This window comes from Ursus arctos, chromosome X (genome assembly GCF_023065955.2).
Source record: "Ursus arctos isolate Adak ecotype North America chromosome X, UrsArc2.0, whole genome shotgun sequence".
NCBI classification, from domain to species: Eukaryota; Metazoa; Chordata; class Mammalia; order Carnivora; family Ursidae; genus Ursus; species Ursus arctos.
In genome coordinates, this window is record NC_079873.1 from 37,730,242 (window position 1) to 37,758,052 (window position 27,811).

The 27,811-nt window shown below is 35.4% G+C and overlaps 1 protein-coding gene across 12 annotated transcripts in view; it reads left to right on the forward strand.

Annotated features, from left to right (window-relative positions):
• Positions 1-27,811, forward strand: part of KDM6A (lysine demethylase 6A) — a 200,846-nt gene that overhangs the window by 116,478 nt on the left and 56,557 nt on the right. For all 12 annotated transcript variants that reach the window (XR_008958921.1, XR_008958922.1, XM_026513341.3 and 9 more), the window contains 4 exons: positions 540-594; positions 4,543-4,577; positions 24,165-24,258; positions 26,605-26,731. Coding sequence is in view for 10 of the 12 variants with exons in the window: in XM_026513341.3 (XP_026369126.1) it covers positions 540-594; positions 4,543-4,577; positions 24,165-24,258; positions 26,605-26,731 (311 nt within the window). In the remaining 2 variants the exon portion in view is untranslated. The remainder of the gene's footprint in view (positions 1-539; positions 595-4,542; positions 4,578-24,164; positions 24,259-26,604; positions 26,732-27,811) is intronic.

Sequence of the window (27,811 nt, forward strand, 5' to 3'; positions counted from 1 at the left end):
TCTCTCCCTCTCTCTCGCTCTCAAATAAATAAAATCTTAAAAAAAAAAAAGGGAAAAAAAAGATACCAAATACAATGATTATTGAAGAATCAGTAAGGGCAGATAGTTTTACCCTTTATTGTCATAGTATTTTGTTTGTTTCTGAAGTTCATGTCTCATTTTGAGATAAGCAGTGGTATTCTGACGTAAATACCACTGAACTTTTACTTTCAGTTTTTAAAATAATGATTAAACTATTTAAACCACTCTGTAACTGATACTATTTACTTGAAGACTTTTTCTAAAGCTTTTTTCATATAAACAAAATTATACATAGGATGACTTGATAAAGTTAATTCTCCATTCTCAACTGTCTCAAGAAAGTAACCCAACAGCCTGTTATCAGCAATAAATGTACAAAGTAATTCTAGTTGGTTGTCTAGTATGTTTTATTTGCATAGCATAGTTTCATGATTATGTTAGACTTTACCTACCTGAAAATTAAGACACATTTACATGACTGAATTTAGTGCACTGATTTTCTCACTCTCTTCTTGCAGCATTTTCAGTTAGCTTTGGTTGACTGCAATCCCTGCACTTTGTCCAATGCTGAAAGTAAGTATTTTTAAGTAATAGTTTTCTGCATGTATTCAGATCACCTCAGGGCAAATAATAGTAGTGGTGATGATGATAATGGTGATAGTGATAAAGTCCTGTGTAACTTTTCTTCTAGAATTGTTGGATCTAACTGTATTGGTTGCCATGGCTACTTGTACAAATGGAACATGTGAGACCAGTTATTCTGAACAGCCTGTGTCTAAAATAGATATGCCAGTGAACTGTGTTGTTGAATTAAAATTGTCCGCACTAATGAACAAGATTGATTATTTGTGCATTAATTACATTGTAGATGCCTTGGGGGATTAAAAACAGGTATTGCCAGTCTTCTACGAAAAATGAGTATACAAAGATTCTTAAGTGATAGCTCACTGATTCCTGCTGTGTGGTATTAAAATTATCGATAATTATGAATACATTCTTTGATTTTTTTAATTCTACTTTTGCATATCATATGTAAAATTTGAAGTGACATTTTTCAATTAATTAAAAAAGAATGTGTATGAGAAACGTGTTCTGCTACAGTGGCTTTTTCCAGGCACTTATTTTCTGCTTCTGTGTATGTTTCTTTCCAAAAGCAGAGTGGTTTGATTATGATGTGTTTATCAGTAAGGATGTGTTGGCATATTTCGTTTAAAGTAGCCGATAAAAGTTTTAAGGATAGTCATTGGGTTCAAGCTGGATTTCTTTAAAACTTTCTTTCTTGAAAAATATGTGTTTGTTGAATCATTCTTAGTGAAAATTTCAGGTCAAAGGATTCTGAGTTTTAGAAAGTATTTCGCTCTAAGTGATTCGTATTCTAACCCTAGAGAATGGCGTTAGTGAAAAGTAGTGTCAGTGTTAAAAATGCCTGAGAAAATGATGGAATACATGAAAAGGCTGTAGAAATTAGGATGTAACTTGATACTACATGAATTATGACATGGTATGGATGAAATCATCATCTAAACCAGACCAATTATCTCATGCTTCTGCTAGAGGCAATTTCCTGAGAAAACATAAAAGATTTTTATTTTCTTTAAAAGAAACTGATCAGTGTATGATATTTTAGTTTCTTAAGATGAGGTTAGATTAGACAAAATTTAACTCACTGATATACTTATTGAAATGTTAATTTATACTTTTTCCTTAATTATACAGGAATAAGAAAACAGCTCCTTTCATTTGATTGATTATATCTAGTAACTTAAACTCTCACAACTGACTAATATGTCAGTTTGAATGATAACTTCTGAGGGATGTTTCATAAATGTCAAACTAAATATTTTGGTAAATCCTCATTTTATTCTGCCCTGTTGAAGTTAAATTTCAGTTGTAGGTCATTGCTCTTGCTTGAGAGGAAAACACCTACATCTGTAAAATGAGCACCATTGGGCAGAAAACTTCTTGCTGAACGTGAAGAGGATGATTTGAACCATAATGAATACATCTTCAAGTTTACTGTTTCTCTGTCTCTGTTGGTTGTTGAGAAAGGAAATAGGAGGGAGGGTGACCAACATCCTGTTTTGCCCAGGACTGAGGAATTTGCCTGGACTTGGAACTTTGTGCTATAAGGCTGGTTACTGTGTTGGGAGGGAACACGCTTTATTTAGAGGCATTAGGCCATTATAGTTCAGTTGATGTGGGTAGTTTAGTCTGTGTGATTACATGATAACCACGGTAATGGCTGGTGTCTCAGAGAGCACTAACATGTAGACTACCTACTTTGAGCCAGACATTATTACTATTTAAGTACCAGGCTCTTACTGTCTTTGCAAAAAGCTTATTTCTCTTTGAATTTTTAACGTCATCACCTATTTGTGTATGCCACAGACCTTGACTATTCTTTGAAATCTTACATATTACTTTGTGATATACTACAAAGATCAGAAGATTATAGGAAGGAAAGTAAGCTTTTAAAAAACGTTTATATGAGGTATTTCTATCTTACGGCACAATTCTTTTATGCAATTAAAAAGTAAGTAGATAAACTTATTGCTTCTAGAGCTTGTTAAGAGGGGTTAATTACAGTTGATGTTTTAAAAAGTAGAATCATGGCAATGTGAGACTTCATTATTGGTGGCTGCTTGGGATAAAATTGTTTCCTGTAGATTTAATTAATTCTTTTAATTCCAAAAGTAGTGTATAGTTCCTGAATAAAGTTTTATTTTAGGACTTTTTATAGCAATATTTGTTAAAAATTTCCACTTCTAATTGAGACTTAGCCAAGTGGAGCCTTTTCTTAGTTGTATGGTTATGTTCCACTTGAAGAGGACTTCTAAGAATTTAAATATGTGGTGGTTTTCACACTACAAAAGATGATACTGGATTTAGTAATTCATTGCATAGGAAAGCCCTAGACGGCGGGCCTAGGGACTGAGCTTGGAGGAAGTTTGGGGTCGTGGTAGGGTGCTAGCTAGTTGCTGTTCTTTTCTTCCTTTTCACCTTTATTAGAGAAGTAAGATCGGGGGAAATGAGCATAGATTTTCCATCTCTTTCTCATTCTCTTAACCTGTAACCCAGTCTCCCTCCATTGACACAGTGAGATAAGATTCGGAACTGGAATCTCAAGGGAGAGCTGTGTTGGAAAAGGGGAAAATAAGAAAAGCCCTCAACAGATGTAGGAATAGGGGATATTTATATATGTAGAACTTTTATTATTATTTTTATGAGTTTTTCACAGAAAGCTGATTTTCATCTTCTAAAGATATTTTTATTTTGCCTCATCTCTGATTAGTTAACGTGTGATGTGTATTTAACGATTATTTATGGAAAGATGTAGTTTTACTTTTGATGTAAAAATGTTTGATTTTAAAATTCACCATATATTTCGTTTGTTTTGTTCTTTATGGTTATTTAGTTTAGTTCTTCCCAGATGCTAGTCAGGGAACAGGTATAAGAATTTCTTGCAGAACTGATTAAAAAGGCAACTTTCCAGGCCATGCCCCAGGCTCACTGAATCATAATCTCCGGAATCTCTATTTTTAACAAGCCTCTCAGGTGAATCTTACAGTTAGAGGATTTAGTGAGAGAGTTAGCTTATGGTGCATTCCACAGTGAATACTTGACGGTAGTCCTGTGAACCTTCTTTTTAAAGATCCACATAAACATTTTTGCATGTAAATTTGAAAGGCTCCCAGACTCCTTGAAATCCAGCTGTGAAATCCAGGTAGATAGAACATTAAAAAAAGAGAGTTGTCATTGAAGAGTGAAAATTACAGTATTGAAGTAGCTAGATTCCAATTTTGATTCCTGGTTCATTGTTCCTTTTGTTGAATCATTCATACTTTGGTGATGCGATATCAAGAAGAGCTGCAAACAGAAGCTGAAATATGTTCTTTCTTGGTTTTCAAGACTTATTTGTTAATCTTGGGACTGTTTACTATTCTTGCCTTCTGAGTGGTTTTTGACTTTTTTTAAAAAAAATAATTCTGAAGAACTGATAAATGCAACAACTCATTTCTTCTGTGTGTTATTACCAGCATCATCTTGCTTTATGAATATTATGAAATGTGGTATAAGGAATTAGAGGCTTTCTTTGATTTTTATATGGTTTTTATCAAATATCGACTTTACTGTATTTTACTTACTTGGAACTCAGTTTTTAAATACCATGTTTTGAAATGCATAGATTATAGGAGTTTTCTCTGTTTGCTTCATCTTGCAGTTGTGAACTTTGTAAGGAGTATACTCACTTACTATAGATTTTAATGTTAATTTTAATAATTACACTGACAAAATTTGATAGTGGCCAACAATGAATACATGTGGCACATGTGGCGTCTTATGTTCATGTTCTTTAGTGTGTTTGCTTGGATATTCTGCTTTACTAAAATTAAAGTTATGTCTCATTATTAAATCTCTGTAGTATAGATTGTGCTTACGTTTGACATTTTGTATTCTTACTTAATTTACCCCAAACACTATTATATTGGTATTGATTTTAATTTTCCATCATCTTTGCAGTTCAATTTCACATTGCCCACTTATATGAAACCCAGGTAAGTGTTTTAACTTACCTTACTTAAACAAAAGTGATCACCCATATCATTGTAAGCGAAGTCAGGCATACATGTAATTTGGTGGTATTCTGGGCATTATCTCCTTCATGTATTTTATACTCATTAAATGTGATCAGGATTTTGCATAGTGAAGCAGTACTTGCTGTATATGAGGAAGTTTCATTTGATATGTTATGCCTCTAAACTTGAGCTGTCTGCAACCTTAAATGACTGTATTTAAGATCTCTCACTCTTGATGTGGAATGTGTAGTTTTCTTTGCAAAATGTTCATAGATAGTTGTTATAATGCATTGTTTTTAATTTTACTTTTTCTTAAGATTGAAATATCCCTTCCATGTGTCACCATTTAAAAGGCATATTAGAGTTACCTCTTAATCTTCAATCTTTTTATAGTTGCTGTACTGAAGAAAACCTTTTCAGTTTAATTTTTTAGAACATTTTGTTTTGTGTATGGAAGATTTTGCTAGGTTGTGTGATCAAAGGTATAATATAGACATATTCTTGGCAGTGGGATGAGAAATCAATTATAAGTTGGTATGAGAGTAAATATTAAATAATCGGAGTTTACTGAAAACATAAATTTTATAACCACTTTTTTGGGGAAAATACTGTTACATTTGTACATCTATTTTGTAAGGTCTGTTTAGTTTCAAGGCTATCATGGGGTCTTGAAAAAATTAACGTCGGATTCTTGGACGCTTCCATCTGCTGTGGTGTCCTCCCCTGCCAAAACACATACAATGCATGTGTGCCCACCGAATAAGAATTTATGCACACTCGGGTTCGGATACCCTACTAATCTAGGGATTTTATCCACCTTGAGAAGATGCATGTGAGAATTACATCACCTTGTGGATCAGAGTCTTTACCTGCCAGTGCTAATCCTAGCCTCCTGCCAACTGCTGTTTTTTGCCAAATCAGCAAAGGCCCCAGAGTGAAAGCAGCTATAGAAAGCAGCTCCCTCTCCAAAGTAGTTCTTTTCTTAGAGTCTTCGCTCCTTCTGTTCTCATTACCTCAGAGCTGTCTTCTCCCTTCAAAACGAGAAATTGTGATTTTTTTTCCCCTATAATTTTCTAGTTCTTAGTGAGATCACTGGTCTGTTACCAGCTGAAGCAGTTGTTTTCTCACATTTATTTATTTATTTAGTTAGTTTTTGAGAGTGGGGACAGAGAGGAGAGGGAAGGGGCCAAGGGGGAGAGAGAGAATCTGAAGCAGGCTCCAGGCCTAGCATGAAGACGGACGTGGGGCTCGATCTCACAACCCTGAGATCATGACCTGAGCCAAAACCACGAGTTGGATGCTTAACTGACTGAGCCACCCAGGTGCCCCATTTTCATCTTTGTTTTAATTTTTTTAATTTTTAAAATTTTTTTGAAGATTTTATTTATTTATTCATGAGAGACAGAGAGAGAGAGAGAGGCAGAGGGAGCCTGATGTGGGACTCTATCCCAGGACCCTGGGATTATGACCTGAGCCGAAGGCAGATGCATAACCGACTTAGCCACCCAGGCGCCCTCTCACCTTTAGTTCTAGTGAGAGTTTTTGCTTGTGGTAGAATTCTGTTTTTTTGTCTTATTTGATCACTTTGAAATTTGCATTCCATTGTCTTCTAGCTTTCATTGTTTCTGATGAGAAATTGTCTGTTGGTGTTAATCTTTTAATCTTGTGAAGGTACTGTGGGGACAGGGCCCTCCTTCCATTGATTCTTTCATTTGATAAATTTTAGTTCCGGTTAAGATTAAAAAAAAAACAAGAAGAACAAAATTTATGGGAAGCGGAGTATATAATTATTAGATGACAAAAGCTGACACTATAAGCAGATGAAAAGATTGAAAAACCTCTATTCCAGTACTTAAAACAAGGGTTTTCATTTTCAGGTATAAATTTAAGAAAAGCAAAAATGCCTCCCTCCCTCCCTCCCTCCTTAGCTATAGAGAGTTACTTTTTATAGTTCAGCTGATTTATATGAGTATTTATTTATGAATATGGAATTTTAAAATGTAAATTTAAGTAGTCATATATGGTTAGTGGCTAGTGCTAGGTAACCAAATAGTTCAGTAAAAGTTTCTTCATATAGAAAGTCTTCCTGCTAATAAATGTAGAAATAATTTAGTATCACTTTACAAACCCTGGGGGCCCTGTCCCCACATTACCTTCACAGGATTAAACAAATAAGACCATAATTAAGACAGAAGTAAGGGAATACTTTTTTAACAGGAGTGTTTAAGGAAGGCCTCTCTGAGCAAGAGCTGTTTGGGCTGTTGAGTCCTGAATGGAGAGAAGGAGCCAGTGATAAAAATCAGTTGGGGCTGATGGAGTGCGTGTGTATTGCTGGGTCATTTTAATAAAGAGGTGTTACCAACTACAGTGGCTTTGTGGTACTGAGTTTATGTTTGAAAGACAAAAAGGAGTCCTATTATAGAAGTAGGAGGTGTTTTTTTGCTTCTTTAAAATTTTTTTGGTTAAATTTAACCATAAATCTGGGTTGGGGTTATTTTTTCAGCTTTATTGAAGTGTAATTGACAAATAAAATAATAAGATAAACTGCACAGTGTGATGACTTTATATAATATATATAGTGAAAGGATTTCTCCCATCAAGTTAATTTTTAACACACCCATCACCATATGTGTGTATATGTGTATGTGTGTGTATATATATGTATATATAAATGTGTGTGTGTGCGCGTATGTGTGTGTGTATCCCCCAAGATCCTACATATACATGATAACCAAACAGGTTTTGTCTTTCTGTGTCTGGCTTATTTCACTTAGCATAACGCCTTCCACGTTCATCCATGTTGTTGCAAATGACAGGATATCCTTTTTTTTTAAGGCTGAAATGATATCCATTATATTTATATACCACATTTTTTTGATCCATCTTTGTTTTTGAAGATTTTATTTATTTGAGAGAGAGAGCACAAGCGGGGGGAAGGGGAGATGGAGAAGCAGACTCCTCACTGAGCAGGGAGCCTGATGTGGGGTCCAGTCCTAGGACCTCAAGATCATGAACTGACCCAAAGGCAGACACTTAACCAACTGAGCCACCCAGGCGCCCCTTTCTTGATCCATCTTTTCACAGGTACTTAAACGTTGTTTCCGTACCTTGGCTATTGCCAGTAAGGCTGCATTGAACATGGGAATACAGATACCTCTTTGAGATGTATTTTTTGAGATATGTTTCGAGATATGGTTTTGTTTCCTTTGAAAATACACCCACAAGTGGGATTCCTGAATGATATGGTACTTTTATTTAGGTTTGGATAATTTTAATGGAATGCCATTTCCCACACACCTGTTCTTACTAGATTTAAAAATTAGATTCTCAGGTTTTTATGTATATTATCATACCATCTCTAAATAAAGTTAATTTTGTTCCTCCGTGTAATGTCCTATGTCCAAGTAAATATATTAAGAATTATTCTTGGAAAGTTATATCAGTTATTTTTTAAATTTTTATTTAAATTCCAGTTAGTCAGCATACAGTGTAATATTAGTTTCAGCGTATAATATAGTGATTCAACACTTCCCATTCATCACCCAGTGCCCATCACAACAAGTGCACTCCTTAATCCCCATCATCTGTTTAACCCATTCTCCCACCCACCTCCCTTCTGGTAACCATCAGTTTGTTTTCTAAATTCTGTTTCTTGGTTTGCCTCTTTTTTTTTTTTTTTTTTTACCCTTTGCTCTTTTGTTTCTTAAATTCCACATGTGAGTGAAATCATCTGGCATTTGTCTTTTTCTGACTCACTTATTTCGCTTAGCATAATACTGTCTAGCTCCATCCACATCATTGCAAATGGCAAGATTTCATTCTCTTTTATGGCTGAATAATATTCCATAGTATATATATACTGCATCTTCTTCATTCATTAGTTGATGCACACTTGGGCTGTTTCCATAATTTGGCTATTATAGATAATGTTGCTTTAAACATAGGGGTGCATGTATCCCATTGAATTAGTAGTATTCTTTGGGTAAATACCCAGTAGCGCAATTACCAGTTCTATTTTTAACTATTTGAGGAACCTCCATACTGTTTTCCACAGTGTCTGCACCAGTTTTCATTTCCACCACCAGTGCAAGAGGGTTCCCATTTAACCACATCCTCACCAATACCTGTTGTTTCTTGTGTTACTGATTTTAGCCATTCTGACAGGTTTGAGGTGATACTGTAGTTTTGATTTGCATTTCCTTGATGATGAGTGATGTTGAGCATCTTTTCATGTGTCTGTTGGCTACTTGCATGTCTTCATTGGAAAAATGTCTATTCATGTCTTCTGTCCATTTTTTTAATGGGATTATTTGTGTTTGGGGTGGCTATTGTGTAAGGTCTTTGTATAGTTTGCATACTAACCCTTTGTCCGGATATGTCCTTTGCACGTATCTTCTCCCATTCCATAGGTTGCCTTTTAGTTTTGATGATTGTTTCCTTTGCTGTGCAGAGCTTTTTATTTCGATACAGTCCCAATAGTTCATTGTTGCTTTTCCTTCCCTTGCCTCAGCAGACATACCTAAAAAAAAAGTTGCAGTGGCTGATGTCAAAGAAGTTACTGCCTGTGCTTTCTTCAAGGACTTTCATGGTTTCAGATCTCACTTTTAGGTCTTTAATCCACTTTGAGTTTATTTTTGTGTATGCTGAAAGAGAATGGTCCCGGTTTATTCTTTTGCATGTTGTTCAGTTTTCCCAATACCATTTGTTGAAGAGACAGTCTTTTTCCCATTGGCTATTCTTTCCTGCTTTGTTGAAGATTAATTGACCATATAACTGTAGGTTCATTTCTGGGTTTTGTATTCTGTTCTATTGATCTGTGTCTCTGTTTTTCTGCCAGAACCGTAGTGTTTTGATTACTGCAGCTTTGTAATACAGCTTGAAGTCTGTAATTGTGATGCCTCCAGCTTTTCTTTTTCAAGGTTGCTTTGGTTATTCACGGTCTTTTGTGGTTCCATGCAAATTTCAGGATTGTTTGTTCTAGCTCTGTGAAAAATGCTTTTGGCATTTTGATAGGGATTGCTTTAATTCTGTGGATTGCTTTGGGTAGTACAGGCATTTTAACAATTTTTGTTCTTCCAATACATGAGCATGGAATGTCTTTCCATTTCTTTGTGTCATCAGATTTCTTTCATTAGTGTTTTATAGTTTTCAGAGTATGGGTCTTACACCTCTTTGGTTAGGTTTATACCTAGGTATCTTGTTGTTTTTGGTGCAATAATAAATGGGATTGACTCCTTAATTTCTCTTTTCTGCTGCTTTGTTGTTGGTGTATAGCAGTACTATAGATTTCTGTACATTGATTTTGTATCCTGCAACTTTACTGAATTTGTTTATCAATTCTAGCAGTATTTTGGTGGATTCTTTTGGGTTTTCTATATATTATATCAGGTTATCTGCAAATAGTGAAACTTTGACTTCTTCCTTGCTGATTGGATACCTTTTACTCATTTTTGTTGTCTGGTTCCTGTGACTAAGACTTCCAGTACTGTGTTGAATAAAAGTGGTGAGAGTGGACATTCCTGTCTTATTCCTGATTGTAGAAGTAAAGCTGTCTGTTTTTACCCATCTGGGATGATGTTAAATGTGGGTTTTTTCATATATGGCCTTTATTATGTTGACATATTCCCTCTAAACCTGCTTTTTTGAGGATTTTTATCATGAATGGATGTTGTAAATGCTTTTTCTGTGATTTTGAGGTGATCCTGCGGTTCTTAGGTTTTCTCTTGTTAATTGGTGTATCACGTTGATTGATTTGCAAATATTGAACCACCCTGGCAACCTAGGAATAAATCCCACTTGATCTTGGTGAATGATTGTTTTCAATGTGTTGTTGGATTTGGTTTGCTAGTATTTTGTTGAGGATTTTTGCATCTATATTCATCAGAGATATTGGCCTGTATTTCTCTTTTTTGTGTGTGTCTTTATCTGGTCTTGGTATCTGGGTAATGCTGGCCTCATAGGATGAATGTGGAAGTTTTCCTTCCTTTTCTGTTTTTTTGGAATTGTTTGAGGAGAGTAGATATTATTAACTCTTCAGATGTTTGCTAGAATTCACCTGTGAAGCCATCTGATTTTGGACTTTTGTTTGTTGAGAGTTTTTTGATTACTGATTCTGTTTCTTTGTTGATTATCAGTCTGTTCAGATTTTCTATTTCTTCCTGTTTTAGTTTTGGTAATTTATATGTTTCCAGGAATTTATCCATTTCTCATAGGTTGTCCAGTTTGTTGGCATGTAGTTTTTCATAACAATCTGAAAATTGTATTTCTGTGGTGTTTGTTATTTTTCTTATCTCATTTGTGATTTTATTTGGGTCCTTTCTCTTTTTGATAAGTCTGGCTAGAGGTGTATCAGTTTTATTAATTTATTCCAAGAACCAGCTCCTTGTCTCATTGATCTCTATTGTTTTTTTCATTTCTATATCACTTATTTCTGTTCTATTCTTTATTATTTCCTTCCATCTGCTGGCTTTAGGCTTCATTTATTGTTTCTTGGTCTTTCTTTCTTTCTTTCTTTCTTCCTTTTTTTTTTTTTTTTTTTTTTTTTTGTAGCTCCTTTAGGTGTAAGGTTAAGTTGTTTATTTGAGACTTTCCTTGCTTCTTGAAGTAGGCCTGCATTTGCTGTATACTTCCCTCTTAGAATGCACTTTTGCTGCCTCCCAAAGGTTTTGGACCTTTGTGTTTTATTTTCACTTGTTTTCATATTTCTTTTTATTTCTTTGATTTCCTGTTTTGACCCATTCATTATTTAGTATCATGTTATTTAACCTCCGTATATTGGTAGGCTTTGCAGATATTTTCCTGTGGTTGACTTCTAGTTTCATAGCACTGTGGTCAGAAAAGGGGCATGGTATGATTTTGATCTTCTTGAATTTGTTGAGTCCTGTTTTGTGGCCTAATGTGTAATCTGTTCTGGAAAATGTCCCATGTGCACTTGAAAAGAATGTATACTGCTGTTTTAATATGGGAGGTTTGGAATATATCTGTTCAGTCCATCTTGTCCATCGTTTCCTTGTTGATTTTCTGTTCAGATGATCTGTTCATTGATGTAAGTGTGGCATTAAAGTCCCCTACTACTATTGTATTATTATGGATTAGTTCCTTTCTGTTCGTTACTGTGTTCAGTATTTGGGTGCTCCCATGTTGGGTGCATAAATATTTACAGTTGTATCTTCTTTTTGGATTGTCCCCTTTATTATTATAAAGTGTCTGTCTTTGCCTCTTGTTACAGTCTTTGTTTTAAAGTCTGGTTCGTTCGATGTAGGTATTGCTACTCAGGCTTTCTTTTGACAACCATTTGCATGATGTTTTTCCATCCCCTCACTTTCAATCTGCCTGTGTCTTTAGGTCTAAAACAAGTTTCTTGTAGACAGCATGTAGACAGATCTTTTTTTTTTTTTAAATCCATTCTGTTACCCCTTATCTTTTGATTGGACCGTTTATTCTGTTTTCATTCAGAGTAATTGTTGATATGTATTTATTGCCATTTTATTACTTGTGTTGTGGTTTCTGGAGATTTTCTCTGATCCTTACCGTTCTTTCACGGTTTGCTGGTTTTCTTTAGTGACTTATTTGGATTTCTTTCTCTTTATTCTTTGCATATCTGTTATTGTTCTTTGATATGTAGTTACCACTAGGTTTTTATATAATATCATCCACTTATAGTAGTGTATGTTAAGTTGATGGTTGTTTGAGTTCGAACTGGTTCTTTACTCCTATCCTCCCCCGTGTTTTAGGTATATGTTGTTATTTTACATCCTTTTGTGTGTTCATTCCTTGACTGATGTTTTTAATAGAAATATTCATTTTTACTACTTTTGTGTTTCCTACCTTCATACTGTCACTTTTGGTTTTTCTTTTCCACTCACAGAGTCCGCATTTAGTATTTTTTGCAGGGCTGGCTTAGTGGTCACAACTTTAGTTTTTGTCTGTGAAACTCTTTGTCTCTCCTTCTATTCTGAATCCAGCCTTGCTGGATAGAATATTCTTGGCTGCACATTTTTCCCACTCAGTGCTTTGAGTATATCCTGCCAATCATTTCTGCAGAGTTTTCTGCTGAAAAGTGAGCTGACTAACAGCATTATGTATTTTCTGTTATAAGTAACTGTCTTCTTTTGTCTTGCTGCTTTTAAATTTTCTTCCTTATTACTACACTTTACCATTTTAATTATAATATTTTTTGGTGTGGGTCTGCTTTTGTTGATTTTGATGGGACTTCTCCTGGATCTGCATATCTGTTTCCTTCCCCAGATTAGGGAAGTTTTCAGCTATTATTTCTTCAAATAAGTTTTCTGTCCTCTTTTCTCTCTCTTCTTCTGGGACGCCTGTAATACAAATGTTACTGTATTTGATGGAGTCACTGAGTTCCCTAAGTCTATTCTTGTTTTGTATAAGTTTTCTTTCTCTCTTTTGTTCAGCTTCATTGCTTTCCTTTACTTTGTCTTCTGAGACATCAGTTCATTCCTTTGCTTCTTCCAGCCTGCTGTTGGTTGCATCAAGCATGTTTCTAATCTCACTTATTGTGCTCTTCATCTCTGATTATTTTGTAACTCTTTTATTTCTGTGGTAAGGGTCTCACTGATGTCTTCCATTCTTTTCTCAAGTTGAGTGAGTATCTTTATGATCATAGATTTAAGTTCTCCATCAGTTCTGTTACTTATATCTGTTTTGCCTAGATTTCTGGCCATGTCCTTATCTTGTTCTTTCATTTGGGATAAATTCCTGTCTTTTCATTTTGTTTAAGTCTGTGCCTTCTTTTCTGTATTAGAAAAGCCAGTTATGTCTCCTGCTCCTGAAAGTAATGGCCTTATGAAGAAGAGGTCACGTAGTATCCAGAGGCTGGCACTTCAGGGAGTGTCTGTTGTGTGTACAGCATGCACTCTGCTATTGTGTTCTGGCTGCTCTGTCCTTCAGGCCAGTCATCTACAGAGGTTCTCTTTGCCTATCCTGGGCAGATTTGGCCCCTGGCCTGAATGTGGCAGGTTTTAACTAGTTGTGCTCTGGTCTGCTTATGAAATGAGACCTGTCATCACCTCCACTGGAACTGAGGCCCTGTAGAACTTTCTAGACAGGGCACAGAGTGTGGGCAGGGATTTGTGCTGGTCTTCTGGGGAAGGGGCCCATGGCACTGGGACTGAGGTAAGCGTGACTGAGAAGGGGCAGTTCCACCAGAGTGTGGGGGTGGGTGGGGCTTAGTGTAAGTAATTTAGGCAGCCAGTGTCTGAGTTGCACTGGTTCCTGTAAGTGGCTGGGTTCTTATGCTGAGTGGTGGGGGAGTGAGATGGTGTCAGCCAGCAGCTTTGTTTCCAGAGCGGTCTCTCCGTGGATGCTGGCTCTCACGGGCATACTCTGAGTAGAGCAGATCTCCCCACTGTGTGCCCCAGGCACTCTTCAGATATGTTGTTTCCATGCTGTATGTCTCTGGGTTGTTTGCCTGCCTTTTCTCCAAGAGCAGCCCTGATACCTCTGGACTCTCCCGGAACCTAGCCCAGTCCACTGATACTTTGAACTTCGGGTTTAAGCCCATCTGGTTGCAAGATCTCATGAAATTCAGCTCCTCTCATTTTCCAAGCCAGTGGCAATGGGTAAATGTTTTCCTTGTGCATTCCCGTGTGCCCCTCTCACTCTTGCGCTTCTTCCTGACCACAGCTCTCCCCGTTCTGCAGCAGCCAGTATCTGTTTCTCCCCTAAACTGCATCTTCACACTTTCTGCCTTCTTCAGTGTTACTTCCTCTGTACCTTTAGTTGTGGTGTCCTGCCAGTCTTCAGATTGATACCTGGGGCATTTAGGATAATTTGATAGTTATCTATTTGTGTTCATGGCAGGAGGTGGTCCAAGGGTCCTCCTACTTTGTGGCCATCTTTGGGGGAAGTCCTCTCTCTGTTATTTAATTTACCTCCTCCATTTTATTAGCTGAGACTCTAGAACCACTTTATAATAATAATAATAATAATAATAATAATAATAATAATAATAATAATAATTGGCCTTTCCTTGAATTTAATGAAATAACTTGAAGAGTTTGCCATCTAAATTCTTAACTAGCCTTTAAAGATGAGAGATACAGAGTTTTCCCTTTTAATTTCGTTATTAAAGCATTACTTATTTTTTTAATAGATAACCCAAAATGAAAGTGCTTGAAAGAATACACAGTGAAGTATCCTCCTCATTCCTTTTCTGTAACAACCTATTCCTCTCCTCAACCTATTCCCCTCCCCTTACCTCCCCTCCCCATTTTCCAGAGAAATCCATGTATGTATAAGCAAATCCGTTTATGTATTTGCATGTATATTTGTTTTTCTTTATTTTATTGAAACATTAGCCAGTTACGTGTATTCTCACTTGACCTTGCTTAAATTGTTTCTTTAAGTTAGTACTATATATTGGAAATCATTCCATATCAGTACATGTAGAGCTGTATTATATCCCTTTGCACAAATGTACTGTAACTAATTTAACTATTTTTCCCTTGAGGGATAGTTAAAATAATGTTGTCATGAATAACACTGTTTATAAGAATCGTTAGTTTCAATTTTAACCTCCTCTTCTAACTATCCAGCATTAGTTTATTACCAAAACACCGTAGGTTGGTTTCACTTATGTGTATTATAGATATCCAGAAATTCTGAAGAGAAATTCCAGTTGATATTTAAAGATGCAGTAAGTACGCCATGAATATGTAAGGTTTATTTCATGAATTCAGGGATGATTGAATACAAGGAAATCTGTTACCAAAACAAAAGTCAGTGTAACAGTATTGTGGGGAAGGAAGAAAGATTTTTTTAAAGAAATTAGTAATGTGAAAAGGAAAGCAAAACAGTAGACCTAATTAATAGGTCAAAACCTTAGTTCTCTGAAAAAATTAACAAAATAGATAATCTGGTAACTTGATCAAGGGAATAAAAGAGAAAGCACATAGACAAAATAAGGTAACCATGAAAACAGAAGAAATTAGAACTATAATATAAGACTACTAAGCAGACCTCTATGCCAGTGAATTAAAAAATTTAATGAAATGGACTACTTCCCAGTGAAATACAGATTAGCAGAATTGACCTCATTAGATAGAAAGTTATAGAAAGTCAATTTCTGTAAAAGAAATAGGGAAAATTAAGTAATGCCCTATAGAAAGCACCATGGCCAGATGGTTTTACAGGGGAATTCTACCAAGCCTTTAAAGACCTGATACTTCTAATACTTTATAGATTGTTTCAGAGCATTGGAAATGAAAAACTTCTCCCTCCCTCCCTCCTTCCTTCCCTCCCTCCCTCTTTTCCTTCCTTCCTTCCTTTCTTTATAAAAGGGGGAAGTTTTTAGCAGCTTTTAATCTGACTTGAGAGACGTTTGTGTTTGGTAATAGTCAAAGTCCTTTCTGCACTTAATGACACTATAACATTTTTAAAATATAATGGAAACAAAATTGCTGATTCTAAAAATTAATTACAGACCACAGTGCTTTTGTATCTTCTTTTTTTAAATTGTAAAATATATGTGACATAAATTTTACCATTTTAGCCATTTTTAAGTGTACCGTGTCATTAAGTACATTCACGTTGTGCACCCGTCACTACCATTCACCTCCAGAACTTTTTCATCATTCCGGACTGAATCTCTGTACCCATTCAACAATAAGTTCTCATTCCTCCCTTACCCAGCCCCTGGCAATCACTATTCCACTTTCTGTCTCTGTGAGTTTAACTACCTCATGTAAGTGGAATCATACAGTATTTGTCTTTTTGTGCCTGGTGTATTTCATTTAGCATGTCTTTTAAGGTTTGTACGTGTTGTAGCATGTATGAGAATGTAACTATTCTTTAAAGCTTAATAGTATTTCATTGTTGTATGTGCACACTACATTTTGTTTATTCCTTCACCTATTGGTGGACACTTGCGTGGCTTCCACCTTTTGGCTATTGATAATGCAGCTATGAACATGAGTGTGCAAATAACTGAATCCCTGCTTTTAATTATTTTTGATATGTAACTAGAAATGAAATTACTGGATCTTTATGATAATTCTGTGTTTAATTTTTTGAGGGACCATAATACTGTTTTTCCCCATTTCCCCATTTGAAGCAAGTATACCTGATAAAAAATAATACAAAAAGGAAGTAATATACAGACCAATATCAATAATGAATATTGGTGTAAAAGTACTAAGTAGAAATATAGCAAACAAAAATCATTACCTCATTGAGCAAATAATATACCAAGTGGTATTCATTCCAGGAATGCAAGATTGAATATTAGGAAATTCATTAGTGTCAGGCATCATGATAACAGAACTAAAGGTAAAATGAGATTGTTATCACCCTAGATATTGAAGAGAAACCTTTGACAAATTCAGTGCCTGTTCCTAATAAAAAAACTCTGTCCAAGTTGGACATAGGAATTGAGGGTTACTTTTTTATCGTGGTAAGATTCATATACATTAGTCCCCAAATTAGTATCTTACTTAGGGGAAACACTAGAGACATTTTCACAAAAATTAGGAGCAAAGCAAAGATTCCCACTCTATTACTCCTCATCATTGTACTATAGGTATTAGCCAGTGCAATCAGACAAGAAAAATCAATTAGAAGCACAAATTAACATACAGAAATTAATAATCAACAACAATAATCAGAGAGCATAAGGTTATAAAATATTCCCATTTGAGTATCAGTAATTACTTGACAGTAAACTTAAAAGAGATACTGTGACTCAGCAATATAAAGATACTGATTTTCCCTAAGTTACTTTATAAATGGTGCATAAACATCAGTAAAAACTACTAACAAATGTTTTAAGGACTTAGGTAAGTTGGTAAGATGCTTGAATAACCAGGATAGCAATGGGGGGAAATTGTACAGGTTATGCTAACTCTACTAAATAGATAAACAGTAAAGCCTATGTAATTCAAAGTGCGGTCTGGCATGTGAATAGACAGACCAATGGAATATCATAGAAAGAACAGGGATAGATACAGGTACATAGAGAAATCAAGTGTTTGATAAAGGGAATATCTTAAATTCCTGGGGCTAAGGTAGATTATTCATACATGGTTGTAGGACAACTGGGTAGCCATTTGGAAAAGGATGAAATTAGACCCATGACTCAAGCTATTCAAAAGAATAAACTAGAAATGAATTAGAGTGAAATGTAAAAAATACTGTACAAGTACTAGAAGCAAACATGAACTCCTCTTAACCTTGATTTAGGAAAAGGCTTTTTAACTATGGTCATTCTTTTCATTGCCTCTGAATTTTGAGCTAGTAAGTTTGAGCAATATAAAAATAATTTCTGCATGACAGAAAAAAATAGCATAAATTCAGAGGACACCTATGAAACTTGGAGAGAATCTTTGCAGCATATGCCATGGACAAAGGGCTAATACTCCTAATATAACACTTAAAATTTGAGGGACAAAGGAATGAAAAGTCAATGGAAAAATGGGGAAAGTGACATGAATAGACATTTCACAGAAGATATATAACAAGGCCCTTAAACATATGGAAAAGTGGTCAGATTCGCTCAGAAATGCAAATTAAAGCAACACTGAAATATAATTCTCACATATCAGATTGGCAAAAGTTCTAAGTGGCTATGGGGAAATAGGCACTCTCATATATTGTGATAATACAAACTGGTACAACCCATGTGGAGCAGAATTTGGCAGTAATCTAACAAAGCTATATATGTACTTACCCTTTGACTCAACAGCCCTACATCTAGAAATCTACCTTGAAAATATACTTCCAAAACTGTGAAAACATATAGGCACAAGGATATTGATTGGAGCATTGTTTGTAATTACAAAATATTGGAGACAAGTGCCCATTTGTAGGAGAATGGTCGTATAAACTATGGTACATTCAGGTAGTGGAGTTGCATATAGCAAAGTGTGAGGAAGAACTGTGTGGATCACCATGTGGATTGATTTCCAGAATGTACCGCTAAGTGGAAAAAAATGGAGTGTAGAAGAGTATAATATACGAACCTTTGTGAGAGAAAGTACACATGTGCAAAGTAAACATGTGCGATTTGTGCAGAAGTAATACTGAATGGATAAACCAGAAACAGATGAGATTGGTTACCTGCCAGGGGTTGTTCTGAATGGGGTAACAGAGATGAGAAAGAAGTGGAATTTCTTGAGTATATACTTTATATAGCTCTAACTCTTAGAACCTGGTAATGTTTCTCATACCCCAAAATTAGTTGAATAATTGAGACCAGCAAGGACGTGAGTTAGCCCAAAATAGAATGCAGACAGTAATGAATGAACCTAACTAATGAATAATGTAAGTATAGTGAAGGGGGTGGATATGAAAAGAACCAACCTAAGTGACTTTAGAGAATAATATTTTGACTGTAGTCTAAAGCTGGAGACAAGAGCTGTAAACAAATCCCGCATTACAGTTACTTTCTCACAGTGGTATGGATTAGGAATTCTGTAACTACATTATGTGAATATTAGGAATAAGTAAATGTATTGTGGATAATGAAAGCCAGGTTTTCGACTGTCAGAACTTAAAAATAAGGAAAGGCAAGGCAAGACTGAACTCATGTTGGATTGTAATTGGAGGTATCAGTATGAACATATGGTTATTTATGGGTATGGGAGTTGGATAGAAATACAGGCGTGTGTGTGTGTGTGTGTGTGTGTGTGTGTGTGTGTGTGTACATAAATATGTTTTCTAGCTCTGTTTGCTGGGAGGGACTGGAGGCAATTACCCATCCCTGCAATAGTGAATACATTAGCACCCAGATCTTTGTTTCTAAATACTATTTTTAAATATAAAAGGAACGAGGGATTTGGGGGGAGAAGTGGGTGATTCCAGGACTTAGGCAAGGAAATTACAAGATGAGCTTCAGAACATTTTTTTAGTGCCACGAAGTAATGAAGTACTCAAAAAATGATGAGGGTGTGTGGAAAGAACATAGAAGTCAATTTGAGGGGATGGGGTTTGTAATGAACAAATCTGACACAGGCTTAGAAACCAATTATAATAACGAAATATAAGATACAGAATAAAATGTTTTAGCTCATACTGAAATGAATAATTCTATATAGATAATTCTATATAAATTCTCTAAATATAAATGAATTTATAATTGTATATTTGTATTTGAATTTATATTCATTTATAAATGAATTGTAATAATACAAATTGTGAATTTAAATGGCAAATGGGAAAAAGAGGACACTTTTTTTTTTTTTACGTAGAATTTCACTAATGAATTAATGAGGAATGATGAGTATCTCCCCACAAGATGGTACCTAACTAATTTCCAAGGGGCATTCTTCAAAGTAACTAGCCAGTACTTTTTATAAGTGTCGAGGTACTAAAAGTAAAAAACTGAGGATCTGTCCCAGATTGGAGGAGAATAAGGAGACATGGTACCTGAACATAGTATGGGATCTTGGATTATATCCTCGACCAGAAAGAAGACATTAGTTGGACAGTTGGTGAAATTGGAATAAATTATGTGGATTAATAGTATTTTATCAGTGTTAATTCTGTCAGTCATTTCATGTATTTTGAAGCTCTTTTGTTATATTATTGTTATGTCCTGATGTTCTTTATCATTATGAAATATTCTTTTTTATCTCTGGTAATAATCTTTGCCTTGAAGCCTACTTAATCTGATCTGAGTCTGGTCACTTCAGCTTTCTAGTGCTTAGTTGTTTGCGTGGTATCTTTTTCATCCTTTAATTTCAACCTTCGTATGTGTTAATATGTAAAGTGCATCTCTTACAGTATGTTTTTGGCTCTTTCTAAATCTTTTCTGGACATGTCTTTTTTGTTTGGAATGTCTAGTCCATTATATTTAATTTAGCTGTCATTCTTGTTGTATCCTTTATATTTTGTTGTTTTTCTCTGGCTGTTTTCAAAGTTCTCTTTCCATTTGGTTTTTAAGAATTTGACGGGTGCCTGGGTGGCTCAGTTGTTAAGTGTCTGCCTTCCGCTCAGGGCGTGATCCCAGCGTTCTGTATCAAGCCCGGCATTGGGCTCCCTGCTCTGCTGGGAGCCTGCTTCTTCCTCTCCCACTCCCCCTGCTTGTGTTCCCTCTTTCACTGGCTGTCTCTCTGTCAAATAAATAAAATCTTAAAAAAAAAAAAAAAAAGGAATTTGACTGTGAAGTGCCCAGGGATTGTTTTTTCTTTATATTTATACTACTTGTGGTTTTCTTAGTCTTTTGATTATGGGATTTGATATCTTTCATCAGTTCGGGAAAGCTCTCAGCCATTATATTATATTTTTTCCTGCCCCATTCTTTCTCCCTTCTTCTTGGACTCCAATTACGTGTTTGGTAGACTGTTATTGCCTCATTTATCTTTGGATGGCTTTTATTTTTAAGTCTCCAATCTGCTATTCAATCTACCCAGTGATTTTTAAATTTCAGATATTTCTCAGTTTTAGAATTTTTTTGTTTCTTTTCATGCTTTTAATTTCTTGTCCATTCACTCATTATGATTATATTTTTCTTACTGTCTGTGAATTGTTAAAATGGCTGCCTTAAAATTATTTACAAATTTCGTCATCTAATTTCATGGTTGATTTTCATTAATTCCCTTTTCTTTTGAATGTGGATAAAATCTTCTGATTCTTTATAAATCTGGTAATTTTATCCTGGCTGTCAGGAATAATACATTGTGAAGTGACTTTTATGTTTTTCCAAAGGTCGATGTTTTATTTTATATTAGCCAGTAAATTTTGCTCAAGGCACACTCTAAATGTGGTCACCCCTGTAGCTGACAGTGGCTGAAATCTCTCTAGTTCTTTTAGCCTACTGGACATCTGCCGTGTTCATGCATAGTTCAGCATTCAACAAGAAATTCAGGCAGAGTTTAATTGCAGAATTTGGCGTTCTCTTTCTTTCACTCTCTCCTCCCTAGGATTTCTCCCCTCACTTCCAGCTTTTTTTTTTTAAAGATTTTATTTATTTATTTGACAGAGAGACAGCCAGCGAGAGAGGGAACACAAGCAGGGGGAGTGGGAGAGCAGACTCATAGCGGAGGAGCCTGATGTGGGGCTCGATCCCATAACGCCGGGATCACGCCCTGAGCCAAAGGCAGACGCTTAACCGCTGTGCCACCCAGGCGCCCCCCTCACTTCCAGCTCTTATGATAGCTTCAGAGTGTGTCCTCTGATTGTTCAACCTAGTGAGATTGCTCATTTCTTTTTGAGTTCTAGCCAACCAGGCACCAATTGAGGCCTGCTCTCAGGTGAAAATCCTAGTAAAAGGGGGTTACTCATCCAGTGCCATTCCCTTTTCTTAAGGGTTAATGTCTCTGGTCTTACCCTGATTTTGGTTTCTCTCTAGGCTTTCTGATAGTTTACTTATATTTTATCCAGAACTGAAAACTGCCTGTGGAACAGCTACTCCAACATTACCAGAGGCAAAACTTTTTACTAAACACACCTGTAGAGATAAACTCATGTTGCTTTTTATATGCCATATGTAATTGCCGTTTCTTGTTCTAGTATAAGCATCCATCATATTTTATGTTTTCACTCCCTAGTGACATAGACCTAGGTTGACCCCAGTTCCTGATACTATAAACAGTACCATTTAGAACATTATCTGTGGAAAGGTTTCTTTGGCATCTGTGTCCCAAAAGTGAGCTTGCTGGATTGTAGGGCATTTGCATACCTAATTTCATGAATGAATCCCCTTCCAGCAGGGCATGAGTGTTTTCCTTTCTTCACATCCCCCAAAGACTTGGATTACCCAACTTTCTTATATTTGCCGATCTGATGGGTAGGTGGTGGTATCTCATTTAAACTTACATTTTCTGATTTCTAGAGATACACACTTGTTCACATGTTTTTCACCTTTTATGTGTTGGGTTTTGCGTCCCTTGCCTATTTTTCTGCTTTGTGTTTCAAATCAGATCTTTACTTTTCCTTAAGATTTGTATTGTTTTGGCCATGTCAAAGAAATTCTTTCCCATCTCAAGGAAATATTCTCCTACATTTTTTCTCTCATATGCTTCTCTGCCTGTATATGTAAGAGGTAGAAATCGACCTTAATTTTCTCAATGTGATGCAACCAGTTTTTCAAGTATGTTGTCTTTTTTTATTATTATTACTTATGTTTGGAAGTGTGTTTTAGCATATCATTTGAAGGGATTGAGTTGGATAACTTGGTCCTTACCTTGTATTAATTGTCTAAATGACTTTTTGGGATGAGATTAATATTTAGGGGGAACTAATTTAACGGATGAGTAAAAGTTTATGTAGTAACTTCTGTTAATCTCAATGGCCAGTTCTTTCAGACCTTTCCTGTGTTGACACACTGTATTCATGTAGCACCTTATTTGTTTCTCTAGCTCTTTGCTTATCTCATTTGATCCTTAGAACAACTCCAGATAGAAAGATTGGGTATTAGCTCTGTTTTATGGATGTTAAATCATAGTTTCAGTGATTTGCCTGAGGCTCCTACAGCTAGTTTTGTATTTCTGCCTATCGGTTTTAAAAAAAAAATATTTTTTATTTTTAAAAGATTTTATCTATTTGAGAGTGGGAGAGAGAACACAAGCCAGCTTGGGGGGTAGGGAGAGGGAGAAGCAGACTCCCTGCTGAACAAGGAGCCCGATCAGAACTCGATCCCAGGACTCTGGGATCATGACCTGAGCCGAAGGCAGATGCTTCACCAACTGAGCCACCCAGGCGCCCCCCTACCTATGTATTTTTGAGAAGAATTTGTTTGCTCAGGCAGCTATGGACTATTGCTGATAATGAATAAAAGCCACTTCAATCCATTGTTCTGCTGAGTCTGTTTTAAAGGTAATATTTATGAGGTTTGCTTTTGTTGGCTTATCCCTTTTTCCCCCTTCCCCTTTTTCTTGGAGGAGCTGTCTTAAGCTTTATGACTGTAGCAAAAATGGGTTTCTGTCACATTAGTACTTTTTGGGGGAGGGAACTGTGGGTAAATGGTTTCATTTAGAGATTGCCTATGGAACCTTAATGTTGTGAACGCTGTTACTCTATAAGTATGGGAAGTTCGGTTATCTTTAAAATCATACATTTCATAAATTTTTTCCATAAGATATATACCAGTATATTTTAAACTTAGATTTTAACTACTTTTGTGCACTACTTTTGTGCTTAGATTTGTTAAAGCATTTTTGGTGTATATACTCTGTTGTTTATATTAAGTTGCTTGGGAACTTGGTGTTTCTAGGTAGACAGATATGCACTTCGAGGTAGAATATTTCTCTGTCTTCATCAGTGTTATCAAATAAAGATGAAATTATTATTAAATAAGTTGAGGTGATTTTAACAATTGAGATTTGGCAAATTCTTAAAAGGGCGTATTTTAATACTTTATTGAATGTTTTATTGGTGTTAGTCTGAAACATGGCCTATTATCCACAACTGTCTAGTGTTAAAGGAACATTCAGTAATGGAATTAGCACTTTTTTCTTTCAGTTGGCTGTAAGAAATATGCTAAAGTACCAGGATTATGTAGTGAATCTTTTTTTTTTTTTTTAGTATTCTATAGTAAATCTTAATATATGAGCTAATTCTTCAAAGATACCAATTTTATTTTCCTTGAAATCTCTTTTTTCTGCTTTTTAGAGGAAGTATCATTCTGCAAAGGAAGCTTATGAACAACTTTTGCAGACGGAAAACCTTTCTGCACAAGTAAAGGCAACTGTCTTACAACAGTTAGGTATGTAATAGTGTACATTTAGTGTATTACAAGTATTTCTCTTTATGATTTTTACATGTCAGGGATGGCAAGTATGTGGCTCATGTATTCTATTCTTTTTTCTTCTTTTACCCAGAGTTGATAGAATTAACCTGAACTGAGCATATTTCTATCTTTTGCCAAGCATTGTCCATCTCATTTCAGTTCTTCAGTATAGCTAGTCCTTTTAAATTTACAGAATTATTCTCTAGTACTTAACCTGTGGGTGAAGGGGGTTGAATACTTCCTTTGTGCCAGATATGCTTAGCACTGAATGAAGGTAAGTGATTGACCTAAAGTCACTTGGTGGTTGGTGAGCTTGCTTTCATAGCTCTGTCAATAATATTAACTAAAACATTTCATATAAAAGTTGTGGAACATCTAACAGTGTAGTGTTTTTGTACACATGCAATAATCTAGTCTAATGTTAAGGATGAAGAAATGTAGTCATTTGGATGTAATATGTCACAGTGACCAAGAAGATTGTGATTGAGTTCCCTGCATTTAGTTTTGTTGTGTAGTTATTGAATCATGTTTCTTGTATGTATTTGTTATTTGGGTTCCCCCACCCCCCAGCTTTTGTTTATTTGTTTTTGGTCTGGGCAAATAATTTATTCTTAATTTTTAACCAACATGTAGTAATACAAATATTTTCATAATGTGACCATTTTTATATAATTTTAAAATCATTTAAGCCCAGATTTTTTCACTGATCATCATGATATTGATACATATATGATTTATTATACAAAATGAGAACATTGCCTTAATATAAAACTTCTGTTTTTTAATTTAATCTCTGGTTAGAATTTTACTTGAGTTATCCATACTTTTAAAAATTGTGGAAGTATTTGAGTATTTTTTAAATAAGTTTACAGGTCATGTTTGAATAGTGTGAATTTGTATCTTTAAAACAAGTTTAGCCCTCTCTCTGTCCCTCCTCCACTCACATGGGCACAGGCGCTCTCTCAAATAAATAAATGAAATCTTAAAAAATTTTTAAACAAGCTTACTAGTACAGTAAAGAAAGGTTTTGTGTTAAGTAAAAAGAACAAAGTGATGCCTTTAGCATAAGGCAGCTTACCCTAAAATATGGACTATATACAAAGATCAGAGCTGATCTTATGCACTTGAATTGATCCACAACTGAAATATGATTTCCCTAGCAAATTAAACCAAATTATTCCTGTGTGTTAGGTTTTAGGATACAGTATTCCATGATCCAGTCTTTTGACTGCTTAGATAGCCCTTGCCTTGCCCTTGCCCTTTGCCCCTTCCCTCTTCCCAGTCCTGTAAAAATTGTGCATATTTAAGGTGTACAGCATGATGTTTTGATATATCTGTACATAGTGAAATGATTAGTATTGTCAGGCCGGTCAACAGATCCATCTCCTCACATAGTTACCATTTGTTTGTGTGTGGTGGGAGCACCCAGAACCTACTCTCTCCGCAAATTTCCAGTATATATTACAGTATTATTAACTACAGTCATTCTGCTGCACATTACTCTAGGCTTACTCATCCTACATAACAGCAACTTTGTACCCTTAGACCAGTATCTCCCCATTTCCCCTACCTCCCCATTCCTGGTAACCACCATTCTACTATCTGCTTCTGTGAATTCAGCTTTTTGAGATTCTACATAAAATTGAGATTATGCACTATCTAAATTTATTTATTAAACATTCGTGGTACCCTTTTTATACCATTCTTATTTACACCACTTGAATATACTTTTCTTAGCCTTAGATAGTTTTTGTTTTTTAAATAATTGTCGAATGCTTCATAGTTTTTATTTTAGATAAGTTGTGAACGTATGTGGCCAATGCCAGTGAGGCAGGGTTATATGTGTGTGTTGTGCTCTGAGCTATCATTGATTAAATAGTCTTATATTTATTCCTTGGAAATAAACATTGGGTTAATAGACTGTCTTGGAGAGTCTTAAAATGTACATAAAGTTTTACATAGAGCACTGAATAAGATTGAACATCTTTATATCCTTTGTTTCATAACTTGGAATTTTTTCAAATACCAGAATTAGAGAAGAGGAACTGTTGTTTGTAATCTACTAAGTGTTAAATCAGTGCTTAATATCGTTTCAGTTTCTACGGAATAAAGTTCTTTATAGGTTTGACTGTACCTTCCTGTGAGAACTAGACTTCCTTATGATCAGAATTAGCAGTTCTGAATTTTGGGAATGTGTATGCCAAACTAAATGAATAAATTGAAAAAAGAATATTTTTACTTATGTGTTTTCTACTTGGTATTCTTAAAAACTGAACAACAATTAAGTCATGTAGGTAAGTATTTTTTCATCATTTACTGTAGGTTGGATGCATCACACTGTGGATCTTCTGGGAGATAAAGCCACCAAGGAAAGCTATGCTATTCAGTATCTCCAAAAGTCCTTGGAAGCAGATCCTAATTCTGGCCAGTCCTGGTATTTCCTCGGAAGGTGAGACTATACTTAAGTTTTGCTTTTGTTTATTCTAGCTAAGAGATTTGAATTATGAGCTTAAATGTTTGTTTACATTTATAACCTGATCAGTGTATTTTCCTTTTTAAATATATTATCACGAAGATTTCTGGAAGTTAAATAAAAGAAAACTTCTGAATGTGGTAGTTTTTTCCCAGCATGGTCTGTTGGGACATTTCTTATTTTGCTTGTTGGATTTTCATTTGGCTTGAATTATTGCTGGTTTTTAAGGAGTCTTAACAGAAAGTAGTTCTTCATTCTAGTATTTAAATGCCCTTTCTTCTGATTTCTAGTATTTTCTTTTATGTCTGTTTAACAGAACAGAATTTCTCATTCTGCCTGGTGACCACCAGTAGCCAATGGGACCTTGCTATTTGTAATTTTGAATAATGATATGTACATTAGAATGGACATAATTTGATAAATAGTAGGTCTCAAATCACTTATACTTGACATCTCACAGTGAGAAAGTAGATACATTATTAGTGGATTTGTTGGAAAGGAGAAGTGACATAATGAAAATAGTTTTCTGCAAGTCCGTAAACTTTTCTCTGTACTTTAAATGCCAAAATTGTGCTTACTGATTATCTGAAATATGCCTTTTGTATATGTATCTGATAGATTATATTTTTGGGCCATTATTCGATTGTGTTTTGGTTCCTAACTGGTTTTAGCTTTTGTGGTATGATGGAAAGATCAGTGTACTAGGAGTTGAGAGACTTGGATTCAGGTCTCGGTTAGGCTACTATATGTGGAATCGTGGATGGTACGGTTAAACTTTTTGGTGCTTCAGTTTTCTTTTAACCTATTAAGAGGATTATGTTAGATTGTTAGTCTTTGTAGGGGACTATTTTGTCCCATAGGGAACATTTTATAATGTGTGGAGATATTTGGTTATCACAACTACAAGGAATGCTATAGGCATCTAGTGGGACAGGCCTCTAGGACAAAAAATTACCTGACCCAAAATGTCAGTAGCACTGAGGTTGAGAAATCCTTGTTATAGGCTGTTCGGTACCTTTTCACCCTGAAGGTTTCAATTTTATAATTTCTTTTGAA